This window comes from Daucus carota, chromosome 8 (genome assembly GCF_001625215.2).
Source record: "Daucus carota subsp. sativus chromosome 8, DH1 v3.0, whole genome shotgun sequence".
Taxonomy (NCBI): Eukaryota; Viridiplantae; Streptophyta; class Magnoliopsida; order Apiales; family Apiaceae; genus Daucus; species Daucus carota.
Window position 1 is genome coordinate 29,395,935 of NC_030388.2, and position 15,840 is coordinate 29,411,774.

Sequence of the window (15,840 nt, forward strand, 5' to 3'; positions counted from 1 at the left end):
AGATTTTTTTTTTCTTTTACTTCTCTATGTAGCATAATGGTGCCCATTAAAATGTTTCATATTGTTACTATTTAATTAATTTTATTAAATTTTTATTGAAATTATATATAATATAAATAAAAATATTTGAATATTAAAGGGACCCCGTGCGATGCACGGATATAAGCTAGTATATATAAATACCAAAACTCTTTAAGCCTTGGTTTAGATTGAGTGATAGTAAAATTGTAATACCGGATGTACCAAGCTTTTCAAGTATCTAATGTTCATGTGGTTAAATTCGGGCTTCAATGTCATGGGAGAAGTTGTTGGGTTTGGAATTTGCTTTTTATGTTATGCCCAAGTGCTATATATACCTTCATATTGTCCATGCAAAAATCTTGAGGGATTACCATTGAACCACTAACCATTTCAATTATTAGCCTTTGGAACAATTTCGTTGCAAAATGCACAATGATAGTCGGAATAACTGAGATTGCAACTGAAGCTACAGACAGTACTTCCATATTCACTGCTTAGGAGATGAGAGAATTGTTTTCATTGCTTTCGTATGTTTCTTCTGCTTTTATAGACAAAATCTCTGTTTATTCACGGCATCTCTAATGATTCACATCCTTTAAAAAAGATGTCGATTTTACCAAATCATCGTAATATAACTTGAACAACTCAATGACTTCTTGAAAGTACAATCCTTAATTCTACATTATAAAAAATGCAGATAACACACGTTTTTGTGAGAGAGTACTAGATACTACTACTCCCTCCGTCTCTAAATACTTTTCCTGTTTGTACTTTTCACGTTTGCCAACACACACTTTTGATCGTTAATATCTTTCATTTCGTAGTAGCATTAAATATAAAAACTTCACCGTATTAAAGTACTCGTGAATACGAATCTAACAAGATCACTCATGACTATATTTAGTTTTATAGATTAGATTTAAATAAGTAATTTGTCTCATGTTATGAACAGTACCGACATTACAAACAGGAAAAGAAAAAAGAAACGGAGGGAGTAATATTTACGCAACAAAGAATAATCCGTATGTAACATCCGAGAGGCAACAACACATAGAGCATCTCCAAGAGGCTTTTCATTTAGGCTCTTAACTTGAGATTTGAGGAGGGAGAGGAAAAATGTTGCTCCAAGAGACTCTTAAATGGCTCTTAAATCTTAAGAGGCTCTTGTTTCTCTCTCCTCTCTCCTCAAAGTTAAGAGCCACCACATGGCTCTTAACTTATTTTTTTACAATAAAAAAATCTTTCTCTCCAATTCACCTCCATCTTTCACTCTCTTTTGTTGTAGTGGAGCCCAATATATGAATAAAATATGAAATAGAGAAGAGATATAGAGAGTATTGTTGGAGTTTACACTCTTAACTTTGTTCTAAATTGCTAAGAGCCACATTTTTTATATTATATTTAGGAGCCAACAAGGAGGCTCTCGGAGATGCTCTAAGACATTTAATATGAATTTCAGACCACACCACCCTTTTCAAGATATTGGGGCTTTACATGAAGGGCCTGAAACGCCATATGTTTATGATTCCAAGACGAAGAATCCTTGTGAGTTGTGACGAATAACAGCTGCTCTGGCTTTTGTTCCTTCATTACCAACAAGTGAAACCTCAACAGGGGCAGAGCAACTAAGGGGCCCACCCTCAAATCTGAAAAGTGACATACTTTTTTATTTTTAAATTTTGGATCAACCCAGCAAACTACTACTACAGTCTATAATTCCATGTAGTTTGTAGAAAATATAAATACTTAGAAAGAAAATATAAATATTTAGAATACACTCCCACAGATCAAAATCAGATTGAAGATACAAGTAATTCAAATTGTAAATCATAATACAATAATTGTATTAGAATTTAGATACAAATGGAAGTAAGGGTCAGATGCATTATTTATAAAACAAATGTCTAAGTTTATACCTAGATTTTGATTTTCTATGGCTAGTTAATAGCAATTTAATTCTTTTCTTCGATAAACAGAAATCTACTATTGTTTTAATAGCAAATAGTTATATATATATATATTGTATCTTTTAAATGTAACTAAGTATTTGACTTCAAAATTGTAGTAAAAATTATTTTATTAACCATGCAAAAATGTTAAGTCTAAAAGCCAATATATGTATGTCGGCAAAAAAATTAAGTTTTTTTTTATTTTAAAAAACTAACTTTTAAACGACTTAAAAAATTGTAAAAAAAATTATAGGATAAATTTGGCCCTCCCTCACTCCGGGTACTGGCTCCGCCACTGCGCCTCAACATTGTTTATGTTATGGCAAAAAACACATCATATGTATATTTTTGCCTGTGGCATACCACATTTGTTTCTCCCAACTTAGAAGCAGCCAAATCGACTTTGCGATGTTGTGCAGTACTTTTCTTCGCCTTTGTTTCCTGGCGCTTCACATTCATCAATAGTCCTCTTCATTATTTTGGATTCCAATGTGTTCCGTTTTACAGAAAATGTGCTTAATATATCCGGTACCAGTAGTTATTGGACGAGAATGAGATGGAAAATTTGGTTATATTCTCTAGCGATGTTGTGCAGTACTTTTAAATGTAACTAAGTATTTGACTTCAAAATTGTATTCTCTAGCCACATCATATTCTCTAGCGATGTTGTGCAGTACTTTTCTTCGCCTTTGTTTCCTGGCGCTTCACATTCATCAATAGTCCTCTTCATTATTTTGGATTCCAATGTGTTCCGTTTTACAGAAAATGTGCTTAATATATCCGGTACTAGTAGTTATTGGACGAGAATGAGATGGAAAATTTGGTTTACGTGAATTTTTTATGAAAAACATCATTACCACTAAAATCTGTTCTAAAAGTCAATGATTAATCATGATTAATCCATGTTCCACAACTTATCGAACAATTCAATTAATCTCCTTTATATTCGATTAAGTCCGATTTCCGTTTTTTACAACACTGTTATTAGAAAAATGACTGAACTATATTTTCACAATTGTATTTTTCGTTATGTTAAATTAACTAGCATATGGTATTCGATTTCGAATTATTGACTAACTTTTGATATTGTTTTATTTATAGCTTGTATATATTCTTCCCTCTTAATGTTGGAGAACAATCAATTTTCAAACCCACCCTTGTTTAACTTGAATTTAAACTAAGAAAATTGCTTTTGGATTTCTTTAGGAAAATGGGGCGATCATTGTGAATTTTCGATCCACTCTTAGCATACAACCCAACCCAAGTGTTTTAGGCCCAACTCCATATCCCAATCCAACTGCTTTTTCCCAAGAACACAACCAAAACAAAGGGTGCTAAACTGAGCTCAGCATGAACACCGAAGAAAATCAAGAAACGAAGGCGGATTCCCCGACTAATTCGCAGAAAACTAGTAATTTTCAACTACCCTTTATTTATTTATATAAATTTGTTTGTTTGTTGATTAGTATTCATATCTTCTATGTGTTATTGTGCTTTGATGTTTAGGTTTTAAAAAGGGCTTATTTATTTTCTGAATCATTAAATCTTGCATATTGTGATGAGATATGATATGGGTTTCTTGTGAATAAGCCACTCAATTTAGTGGGTCGAGTTCTTATGATCAGGTGCTTGTTGTATTGGAACAAGAAAATATATAATGAATGTATATAACCAAGAAGTTTACAACTTATTATTTATATCAGTGTGTTTATATTCTGAAATATGGTTTGGAAATTTGGTGATGGTAATCATATCGTAGCTATTCAGATAATAAATTAAGTATGTTAAACCAGAGGTTATGGTTTGGTTAAAGACGAGTTTCCGATTTGAGAATAGTTCTCAGACTGGGCTGCAAACTATAATGCACTCAGTGCCGTAGGCTTTGCTAATAATCTTGTCACACATAAATATAGTGACAGCCCCCCCCCCCCCCCCCCCCCCCCCCTTCTTTTTTTTTAAAAATTTGGATTGCTGGTTCTTTTAGGGTAAATATATAGCCAATCCCTTATAAGACATGTAAAACTGTATATATAAAGTGTATGGTTATTCAATACTTTTGGGTTGAGAAATCAATGAAAAATTGCATATGTATTACCAGCGCTGTAAAGGACCATGTATCTCCTGCAAGTAGATTTGACAAATAATTATCTCATGCCCATGAATTTATAAACAAGACGTGGGAAATTGTTAGTATTTTAGAATTGAAAGTTGCAAAAAATAGTGTCCTCTCATTATATACGCGTCTTTTTCCCTATATGTTACTCTTCTTATCTTTTGCTCTAGATATTTGACATACATATCTACAGAATTCATTTACTCGTGTGCCTTCCGATATCCCCACAGATTATGTTCGTCAAATATACATTGTCATTATAATTGTCTTTTGACTTGAGATTTTTTGAACTTTGGACATGGAGTATAGTATATCTATGAAGATTTGTGTAATTTAAATTTCAAGTATCATCTATTTGAACACACACACACACACACACACACACACACATTGTGATAATTTAGATGTTATTCATTCAGAAACTTTTGAACAAGACTTTAGTTATAAATAATAACTAGAAAAGTCTTAAGACTTGTAGCCATAATCCGGAAGAATTATAAATTTATAACTTAAGTATTTACCAAGTAGTGACTCTATTAAGATTCTTGCTCAATTGCATGTCATAATGCTTGTTTACTTTATCTTAAGGGTAGGTTTAAACTTGTGGGATTGACATTATTGAAAAAATAATTTAGTAATTTTGATGTCTTATGAGCTGGAATTATATTCCTTCATCTACCTTTACGTGTTATAATACTAATAAATTTATTGTCTGATCTTTTCCAGTTTCTTCTGATGATGAAATTGACTACTCTGTCAAACCAGAATTTTATGATCCTGAACTCGACAACAAAGATCAACTATGGGTTCAGAAGAGAAGGAAAGGTCAATACTCTGATGCTGTGCTTAGCTGCCCAGCTTGTTTTAGTACCCTTTGCTTGGAGTGTCAAAGGTATGTGTATTAGTTATTTAGTTCTATATGATAGTTACTGTGTAATACATATAATTGATTTTATATTTCCATGGGGTGCTTTCCAGCTTTTAATGTTTATACTTTTTTCTATCTCTGTGTATGCTTCGCTGCACGAATGGGAAAATACTAATATATTTTCAAAATTATTGGGATGAATGTTAAGTGGTTAAAGAAAATTTGTTTGGACTGGAAACCAAAACCAAGCACATGATTGATCTATATATGATGAACTATGAAGTAATTAGTGCCTTTTCATAGTTGATCTTTGCTCGACTGTTGTCCACACTTCCTACCAGCATGACTTGTTAAAGGTAATAAGCAAATTCAGTCAATGTAAGTATATATTTGGAAATTTGGGATGGGAATAGTTATTATGGAAGGAGAAAAACGCTGACTATGAGGCCGACTACCTGGACACAAAACAATATCCATCTATGCATGGAAAGGGAAGGTAATTGATCAGCACAACTCATCATTTTGTATCCCCTCTATAGATGATAGAACCCTATCTAGGGTTCACTATGGAGATAGGCCACTCTTATACTCTATAAGGGGGCATTTTAGGTTTCTAAGATACCTACATGTGTCTTGTGATGCATAATAGGATAAACTTAGGATTTGCATATTAGCTTAAAAGTAGATCATATTTTTTACATAATGATGTTTAACAGTCATGGGGTCAAGGACTTGGCAGGAAGTAAATTAATTGGATCGAAGGATTCACCTTAATACTTACATAACTTTTATTATCCTGTTCCAAGATTCTGTATTCTTTTTGAATATTACATATACATCTTTTCTATGTCTAGACTACTGACTTCCCCTTTTTGGATGTAGAATATCTTTGTCATATAGTTTTAGGATAGTACTCTCACTATTATTTGCCCTTATTTAGATATATGAGGACCTCTGGTTAAACTTCAGGAAAAATAAACAAGCAAAAAGAATTATAGGTACATAGTATGGTACACAAACTTTTACCTTTCTTTCTTGAATTCTGGAATTTCTAATTGGAGTACATATACAATGTGGAAATTTTCTTGTACCTACTAGATCTTACGATATAATATAATATTACTTGTGCCAATTAATGGAATTATATGTATGAGTAGATACCTAGATGGTATATATTGCTTACAGTAGATGCATCATATATGATATGTGGGTGTGTACATCTGTTTTATGTGTTATAGATATTTATATCTCTGCAATCGGTTAATTTTAATGAGGTTCTCCTTGTCAATAATTACTGCCTGATTAAAGTTTCCCCTTATTCTCATGGATCTTTACACTTTTAACTGCATTGGTGCTTCAAGTGTTCTGATTTTTCCTTAGATCTGTGTATTTTTTTTTGAAAGCTGTGACTGTTGGCCTGTATTTTGCAGACATGAAAAATATGTGACCCAGTACAGAGCAGTGTTTGTTACCAACTGTAAGATTAAAAATGACCTAGTCGCTCAGCCAGGTATCAAGCGGAAAAGAGGTAAACGAGGGAAAGGTAGTTCAGAGACTGATGCAGGTTCTGCTGGAGAGACATTTAAGCAAGTTTGTTGCTCAACTTGTTCAACCGAGGTGGGAGTAATTGATGAAGAAGAGGTCTATCATTTCTTTAATGTTCTTCCAAGTGAGTCTTGAACACTTAGATACATATAAAATTCAATATTTTTAGAGATTTTTGCTGACCTCATTTTTGTCTGATGTTTTCCGTTACATCTTTAAATGAATCTCATATTCATAACTAAAGATAATATCGTTTCATATTCCAAGCACGTTTCTTTTTTACTTGCACCAATCGTTATATGCCCCCATCAACAATAATTTGACACTTACAAGCACTTCACATCACCAATTTCCTGTATGCTATTTTTGGATATTCTCGTCTGCCATTACTAGAACACTTGTTCCTCATATCAGTGGCGGAGCCAGGCACTAAATATTACTCCCTCTGTCCCACTGAATTGTACTACAGTTTCCTTTTTGGGACATCCCACCAATTGTATACATTCCCAAAATAGCAACTTTTTATAATACAAAACATCATTACACCCACTACTTTCTTCCACTATCTCTATTTTATAATAATATAAACACTATTACACCCACTGCTTCCTTTCACTAACTCAAATCTATTATTAAATATAAACGGGTCCCACCATTATACCCACTTTTCATCCAACTTTACTCATATTTTACCCAATTCCTTGGTCTCCGTGTCCCAACCATTTGTATACAAATGGCTGGGACGGAGGGAGTACTGATATCACTAAAGTTCAGTTGATTTAGCCATCCGTGTTATGCCTTCACTCAACCTAATGGACAACATAAATGGTACTTTTCAAATGATACTTTCTGCTAAACTCTTGTTTTTTCGAATACAGACCTTGAGATGTCAGATGTTTCCCTTATTTCTTTCTCGGTGAACGGTGTCCCCGGTTCTATATCCCGACTCGGGCACTAGTTCTTTCTTTAATTCTTGGTGAGTGGTGTCCCCGGTTTTATATCCCGGCCCTGGCACTAGTTCTTTCCCAGTGAATGGTGTCCCCGGTTTTATTTCCCGACCTCGTCATTACTCATCCCCCACATATGCAGAATACAGAATCTGCAAAGTAAGTTCTGGATGATGGACCCAGAAAGCATAAACTTAAAACGTCCATCACCAAAATATCCCCTAAAATGGAGAGGAATGTGTGACCAAAGAGATCCAAATGGCCATTTGTGAGCCAGAGTAATCCTGTTTCACTATTTGGGGCATATAATGAGGTAGAGGATCAGTACTTGAAATATACTCCCTCTGTCCCGGTCAATTGTATACGTTTCTTTTTCATTGCTCGACACGCATTTTAAGGCTCTTATAAAACATAGTTCCATAACTTATTTTTCAAATTTTCTTTTTCTGTATAAAAATATAAATATTGTATTCTTATACAGAAAAAGAAAATCTTAAAAATAAGTTGCAGAAGTATGTTTTATTAAAGCATTAAAATCCGTGCCGCGCCCCCGTCCCCCAATGTATACTATTGACTAGGAAGTAGGGAGTACTACTATAAATCAATTAGTGACTGTCTTATCACTAATCCACAAAAGATAAAAAAGATTTGATGAGGTGCTCGAGATTTTCTTTGCCAAATTATTCAACTTGTTTCCATTAGTGAATTTCAAGTAGTGGTTGGGGGAAAAGATAGAAAGATGTCACATTATTGGTGATTAAATTAATAATTAAGATGGTATTTACAGCCGCCATTAATCATGTAACACATCCTCGTGTCTTTATAGATGAGATTTATTTGTGTACACACCGCGTTATACGGAAACATTTGCTGTCTCCTTATGATTAAAGATGTTAAGCATAAGGGGTCAAGTCTTAATCATTAAATTAATTAAGAAAAAGTGTTTCTTTAAGCATAACATAGCAATCAGTGGCATAAACTTGATTCAATTTTGTCACCATAAGAGTTTTTTTATAGCCAAGCATATCTTTTTTATTTCTTGTTTTTACTTGCTGGTTCTTCTGGAAGTATTGAAGTCGAACCTTTTCTGATAACAAATGAAGATATTTTTATGAAAACGCTAATGACCGAAGATTATTTTTTTTAGTTTAATAAAATTTTATGTGTTTTCATTAAAATTCGTGCTGAGTTCGAGGAAACATGTGTTTCCAGGTTTTAAAATTAAAGTATTACATTTTATTAGAGTGGAAACGGGACGTTGTGTTGATTCAAAGAGTTACGGGTTCGAAACTCACTAACTCCCCGGCGTTTACTCGAGTTAAAGAAACAGGGGTTGATGATATCCGGTAATACTCCCTCCGTCCCCGTGAGTAGTATACATTAATGCTCCCGTAAAATGTAGTTGTGTAATTTATTTTTAAAATTTTCTTTTTCTGAATTAAAGTTTGGGTGTTATATTTTTATTCAGAAAAAGAAAATTTCAAAAAATAAATTACGGAACTATATTTTATAAGAGTATTGAAATGCGTGTCGAGCTGTTGAAAAGAAACGTATACAATTAAATAGGACAGAGGGAGTACGTGTTTTGAAGTAGAAGTATCGAAAGCTATATTAATTTAATGATAATATTAGTACTATTCTTATTATTACCTTTTAACCATCCCTTTTGGTAAAAAAAAACCGAGAGACTTTAAAACTGTAAAAAGAGTGAAAGTACATAAAGTGAGAGTAAAGAAAGAAAATTACTGGGCCAGGTGGACAGTCAGCCCAGCTGGGGTTGCGGTAAGTATTTGACCCGGTTTAACTTTTTTACTGCAGTGGTACTAGTACGGATAATATAGGGTCCATTTTCTGACATACGCATTTAATAGTCCCCGAAGTAGAAAGCGATTGCTCTCACGCGCTGCCTCCACTTGCTTCCTGTTTAGATGTACAGCTAACTCGTGCGACGCATTGTATTTGATTTGCTCGATTCGAGCATGGAGAATTTTGATAACGAAAACTGAAAAGCGAGATCTTAAATAAAGCTGATTTTCACCGACGAAAGTGTATTGCTCATCAAAAAGGATTTATAATGAATTGAGAATTGAACTGGATTTCACTAGCTCGAAAATAAAATGAAAAATGAGAATTAAATTGGTTCTAACCTGTTTGTTTTCAAGAAGTAGAAATTGCTTCTGATTTTTGCGTTTCTTGTCCCCGTTCATGTAAATAAGTGGAAACAGTTTCTAAAAAACTGATAATGCTATCTCTTATCTCAGAACTTTAGCTTCTTTTCAAAAACGTTATTAACTTATTTACTTCTCACTTTTAATCAACTTTTTTACTTTAACCTTAAGCCGGGAATCACTTTTTTAAAATTTGATCAAACTGCCTCATAATCTGATACGATATTCAAAGGAAAGTTGTAAGAATTTTACTCGGTGTGTCAAAATTCCTACGAATTATAACAGAAAAATATAATGTTTGAAGAAAAATAATAATCTAAGAAAATCTTAACGACTCGCAAGACTGAAAAAAAAAGAACGAGACAAACGAATTTTAAACCTAATTTTAAAGTTATTGATCCAATTATTAGTGAATCTATATTTCTTATTCATCATTTTAATCAAATTATGAATTTTACTCATAATCTAATTTTACTCTTTATTATTATTATTATTTATTGATTTATTATTTTGATCTAAAAATTAGGAATATTACAATAAAATTATACCCAAATCATCCAAACAGCGCTTGAATGAGCCAGAACCCTACCAAAACAGTACTGCATTTCACTTCACTTTCCTCATGAGCTGTAGCAACAACTCTCTCTGTAACTATGTACGACAACAAAGTGAGTGAATGTATCAGTGGACCCCACTAGACCATGTGCTCTCTCTCCTGTCTCCACCACCTTCTCAATCATTACTCTCTCTCTCTCTCTCTCATTTCTCTCCCATCTCTCTCTCCCAAACACCTCACTCTCTCTCTTTCTCTCTCGAATAATTCTAACATGTCTGACGGACTCACCAACGCCGGCGCCATCATCGAGGCTCCCCGCACGGTTGTTGCCGCGCCGGTGAAGAAGCCGCCGGCGAAGGACCGGCACAGCAAGGTCGACGGCCGCGGCCGCCGCATTCGCATGCCGATCATCTGCGCGGCGCGTGTGTTTCAGCTCACGCGCGAGCTCGGCCACAAGTCCGACGGCCAGACCATCGAGTGGCTCCTCCGGCAGGCTGAGCCGTCTATCATCGCTGCCACCGGAACGGGAACGACTCCGGCGAGCTTCTCCACCGTCGCCGTACGGAGCTCCGCCACCACGCCGTCCCTATCGTCCCCCCTCGACCAGAAGCCAGCTCAGTACCCGACGGCGTTCCTCCTCGGGAAACGCGCCCGCGACGACGACGAAGAAAACGGCGACAAAAACGATCATCTCGGACATGACCCGACCCGACCCGGAGGCGGCGGGTTCTGGGCCTTGCCGACCCGACCCGACTTCGGCCAGGTGTGGAGCTTCGCCGCTCCGCCGCATGACATGGTGGTGCCTTCTCCGGTGACTATGGCTTCGAATAATGCCTTAGCTTCTAGGTTTATGCAACAACAAGCAATTGGAGAAGCCTCGGCGGCTAGGGTTGGGAATTATCTTCCAATTTCACAAGGGCATTTGAATTTGCTAGCTTCGTTGTCCGGTGGCAGGAGAGAAGAGGATTCTCGATGAATTCTCGAAAACTTTAGTGAATGTTCTATGTATATGAATTTGTTGTGTGAGATATTTAAGTTAGGGTTTAGGGTTTAGTGAGTGTTTTCGTAATGGAGGTTGAAATGAGAGTGCGCACAATTTGTTCAATCAGTAGCATCCAGATTGTGGTGAAATTGTGGTTGTTTGAGATGATATTAGTTTCGTAACTAAGCCTAATGTTTTTTGTGGGAAACGGACTGGAAAAGTTCCGATTACCATATGTGTACACCGGAGCGTTGGAGGTTTCCGGTGGAATTCATTTTTTTTGGATGTTCAGAACATATCTTATATTCAAGAATTGGTTGTATGGTTGTTGCAAATGTGGTTGTTTATCATCGGGGTACATGGTTGTTGAGGAATGGCGTGGTCATTGTAGCGTTATATGCTGGTTATTGAGGACTATTGCGGTAATGGTGACTCAGTGTTGCATATTTCGGGAGGTTTGGCTGGTGTTTTGTTTCCTGGGTACAATTTTACTGCAGTCACATTGGGCAGTGGGTGCTATGGCATGAGTTTAGCGGCTTTGGCAGGTTGTTTCTTGCTCTCTCCTCCGTATTTACGTTGTATTCTGGTTAAATTAACCTTGAAGGGACCATTGTTATTATGGAAAAGCAATGGTTCTTTTGCATAAGCTCTCTGTTTGAAGTTAATTCTACCCATTTCTAGAATTGTCAGTGTGAAATAATGAGTCTCTTGTATTTGTGGATTGCTTTTGGGAGGTACCTATGGTGTGAATAAAAAGCCCATTTGTTTCCTTCATTTGTCATTTCCCCTAATTTAATTCGATATTACTAATCGCTAATTTCATTTTATGCTTCAATGCTATTTATTTCGATACGAGTGAGCTTAATATCTATCTGTATTACTTTTACCATACATTCAGTGTATTGCTTCTGTGTGAATTGTGATGATGGTAAATTATTGAATTGTTGTTCCCATTCTGCGGCATTACCCTTGGATTGTTAAATTAGCTTGTACAATTTTAGACGAAGATAATTCTGCAAAGGGTTGGCAGAGGTTTGCAGTTTCATACTTTCTACTTATCTCAAGATCTTCACCTACCAGTCTTTAATTGTTGGGCTGCATTGCTATGAAATTACAGGAGACGAATAAACAAGCCCTTTACTTGTATATATTTCATGAAGTAGCTTACATTCCAAAATTCTTGGATTCAATTTTGCATACTTGTCATCTCGGATCAAAAACTGAGGTCTTCCTTTTGCGGAAACCTATATTCGTATCCGGACTACTTCCGAGTAGGACATGGCGGGTGAGTTTGGTTTGATTTCTTAATCTTTCACTGTTCCATATCATTACCAGTACTGAAGTACATGTCCATGGGTCTACTAGGCTTTGCATTTTGCATGTTAACAATGTTGGCAATGAAAGAAAGGAGGATTTGGTTTGTGGTGGTTGAAGCAACATGTGAATTATTGGCAAATGTAAACTGGTAGTGAGCAAACAGGAGAAATTGGTTATCTTATCAGCTGGCTATACAACTGTAGAGGGGAAATAAGAGGCATAGAATTGTTGAGAGGCTGGCTGACCCACCAGGGCTCCTAAAAGTATAACATGATTTGTGGTAGGTTAGAATCTGGGCCACTGGTAGACTTGTAGTGGTCCTTGCCTCAGCCACATTCATTCTTCTTGTTGATTTTTCCACTGCAACTAGATATCCAAACTAAATCAACATAATTAGATTACTATCTTACTACTTGAAATAAAAATTGATCACCCGACATCTTCAGATTTTTGGTGAATTGATCACTTAACATTAGGAATCGGGTTCGAGTGACTATTTACTTATCAGATATTAATTTATCGAGATTTTGTTTTAGCACTTCCTTAGCCTATTTTGGCAACAAAGCACTTGCATCTGGAATAAAAAAGTATGTTTGCCCGCTCCGCATGGGCGTTGAAAAATAATGTTTTGAAAAAAATATGCTTGATTAAATTTGTATTTGATTATAGTTGAGGTTTTTTGATTTTTGATGGAAATTATTTTAATTTTTTTTCTATTTCTTGTTCTCATCTAAAATAAATTCTAAAATAAAAAATATCTGATAATAGAGCTAATCTCATTAGTCCAATATTTGGTACGATTAGAGGTGGCAATCATTTCGTGTAGATTATATATAAATATATTAATATAATTTTAATCAAAAATAGTTTTAATATAACGGAGATGTTGAAAAAGTATTTTAACGGAGATGTTTAGTTAATATTTTCTGGGATAATCTAATCTAGACCAACAAAAAAGAGCTGATTCTAAAAGGATGTTGTTAAAGTGGGTCATTACACTATATTTGTCTAACATAATAAATTAGTAATAAATAAAATTAGTAACAAGCGGAAATATTCTAATACCTATTACCAACCAAGAAAGTAAAAAAATAAAAATTATGGTGGAGAGCGATTATCTTCATCATTCTAGAATGGATTCAAGTAATCAGGTTAGTAAAGCTAGAATAGACATATAAAAAAGTGCCCTCACGCAGGATCGAACTACGGACCTCCAGTTTACAAGACTGGCGCTCTACCACTGAGCTATAAGGGCGAACACGAATGGAAAAGCAAAACCTACTGATTTAAAATAAATAATCAAGAATATTTTTGTTTAATGTTTAATGTTTTTTTTTTTTTTTTTTTTGTAAAGGTTTAATGTTTAATGTTTAATCTAATTGATTCACTGAAAAAATGTTATGTTTTGTGTACATAATTGTGTACAAAATTGTTGCCTGTATTTACACAACTCTTCTGATTAAAACCCACCACATCAATTGTCATACATTATGTGCAAATTTTTTTGCACTGATATGTGTATCTAGCACTCCTCATTCACTTATTTGATCCAAAGTAATAAACTATATTAGAGCATCTACAACCACACAAAACCTTTAGCTAAAAGATGAGTTGACATACCAAATATAAAAAATATAGCCAAAATGTTAAAAAAATCACACTCCAACCACATGAATCTGTTGTTTATAATTTTAGTCAACTTCTTATGGATGGGTATATTTATCGAACCTCTACAGGCTTGTAAGAAATCTGTAAGAAGATTACACATCATTTACTACCATATTGAACTGATATCTTCAATTTTAACAAACTAAAATATTAATAACATACAATTTTTAAATTATAGCCAACTAATATAGCCAATACCACTGAAGTAAAATGTCTTACGGGTTCAGCAAATTATACATAATATCTTAAAGCATCTCCAACGGCGTTGCCTATAATCGTTGGCTAAATTGAACCTGTAAGACATTATGTAAAATTTGTTGAACCTATAAGACATTTTGCTTCAATGATACTGGCTATATTGGTTGGCTATAATTTAAAAATAGTATGTTATTAATATTTTAAATTGTTAAAATAGAATATATCAGTTCAATATGGTAATAAATGATGTACAATCTTCCTACAGATTTTCTTACAGATCTGTAGAGGTTCGACAAATTTAGCCATCCATAGGAGGTTGGCTAAATTTATAGACAACAGCTCATCATGGTTGGAGGTGAATTTTTGGAGCTGTTGGCTAAATCTTTTTATTTTCAGTATGCCAATTCACCTTTTAGCTAAGGACTTTAGATGATTGGAGATGCTCTTACAGGTCCAATTTAGCCAACGATTATAGCTAACGCCATTGGAGATGCTCTTATTAACGATTAACGAGATGAAAGTAAGAGGGGCTGTTCAACATTTCGCCCTGCAAAAAACTCTCTTTTTGCTACATTAGTCTCTAATGCTCAATGCTCGATATTTCATTTGTAATTTTTTATTTTCTAGCAGCGGATCGGATTTAGACTCCACCGGCTCTATGTAGCTCCGAAACTCATCACTAGAACGAAGAACACAGATTAAAAAATACAGGAATTTGAACTGTCGAGAAAATAAAATACACAAGTGATCTCACATTTTATTTAGACTGCAAGACAGAAACCAAAATACAAGCTGATAAATTTGTCACAATCTTGACACTAGCAGAGAAAACCAAAGTCACCATTATCAAAGTTGAGGGAGTAGCTGAAATGATCATAATGAAAGCTGATTCTTTGCTTCTCCATCTTCTTCCACTTGATGTGTCTCTCAATATGAGCTCTAGCTCTCCATAACAACCTCCTCAGCTTCTTCTTACCGTACCTTACTAAAATATATGGCTCGCAATACATAACTATCACAACCTCCATCTAAAAACACAATGCAAGCTAGCTATGTATTTGCACCTCATTTGAATAAGAATGGATTGATGGAATGGTGTTTTTATAGTGTGTTTCTTGGCTTTATAGTACAAACAATCTGTATGGAACGGAATCAGGAGAGACTAACCTGGAGTGAATTACGGGCTTGATCTGAAAAATCAATCAACGCTTTGTTTGTATTTTAAATTTTTTAATCATATTTAGTTTCTAAAATTAATATAACTAATCTTGAATGATCCGTAAATAATTATTTTTAAATTTTTTATAACCGGATCATTTCAATTTCAGATCATATAGGAAGCGGAATCAGGGAAAACTAATTCAGACTGAATCACATTTGATCGGAAAAATCACCTTTTTAAAAAAAAAAATCAATTATACCTATATTCTAAAATATAACTAATTTACATTAGTAAATAATTATTTTTTTTAATTTATAACACCGACTTATTTCGGTTTCTGATTCCC

General features: G+C 34.6%; 2 protein-coding genes and 1 non-coding gene across 4 annotated transcripts in view; 2 read left to right on the forward strand and 1 right to left on the reverse strand.

Annotated features, from left to right (window-relative positions):
• Positions 1-6,778, forward strand: part of LOC108197760 (uncharacterized) — a 40,984-nt gene extending 34,206 nt beyond the window's left edge. The window contains exons 2-4 of one of the 2 annotated variants that reach the window (XM_064082771.1): positions 3,351-3,381; positions 4,810-4,975; positions 6,382-6,778. In XM_064082771.1, coding sequence (XP_063938841.1) covers positions 3,351-3,381; positions 4,810-4,975; positions 6,382-6,631 — 447 coding nt within the window. In that variant the 3' untranslated portion in view covers positions 6,632-6,778. Of the gene's footprint in view, positions 1-3,230; positions 3,382-4,809; positions 4,976-6,381 lie in introns of those variants that run through there. The other variant, XM_017365454.2, reaches the window with a different exon arrangement.
• Positions 6,779-10,238: 3,460 nt separating this feature from the next.
• LOC108199954 (transcription factor TCP7) lies at positions 10,239-11,923 on the forward strand. Its single transcript, XM_017367986.2, has one exon. The coding sequence runs from the start codon at positions 10,313-10,315 to the stop codon at positions 11,141-11,143; it is 831 nt and encodes a 276-aa protein (XP_017223475.1). The 5' UTR covers positions 10,239-10,312; the 3' UTR covers positions 11,144-11,923.
• A 1,726-nt stretch (positions 11,924-13,649) lies between these two features.
• TRNAT-UGU (transfer RNA threonine (anticodon UGU)) lies at positions 13,650-13,721 on the reverse strand. Its single transcript has one exon. It is a non-coding gene; the product is annotated as a tRNA-Thr (tRNA).
• Positions 13,722-15,840: the final 2,119 nt, after the last annotated feature.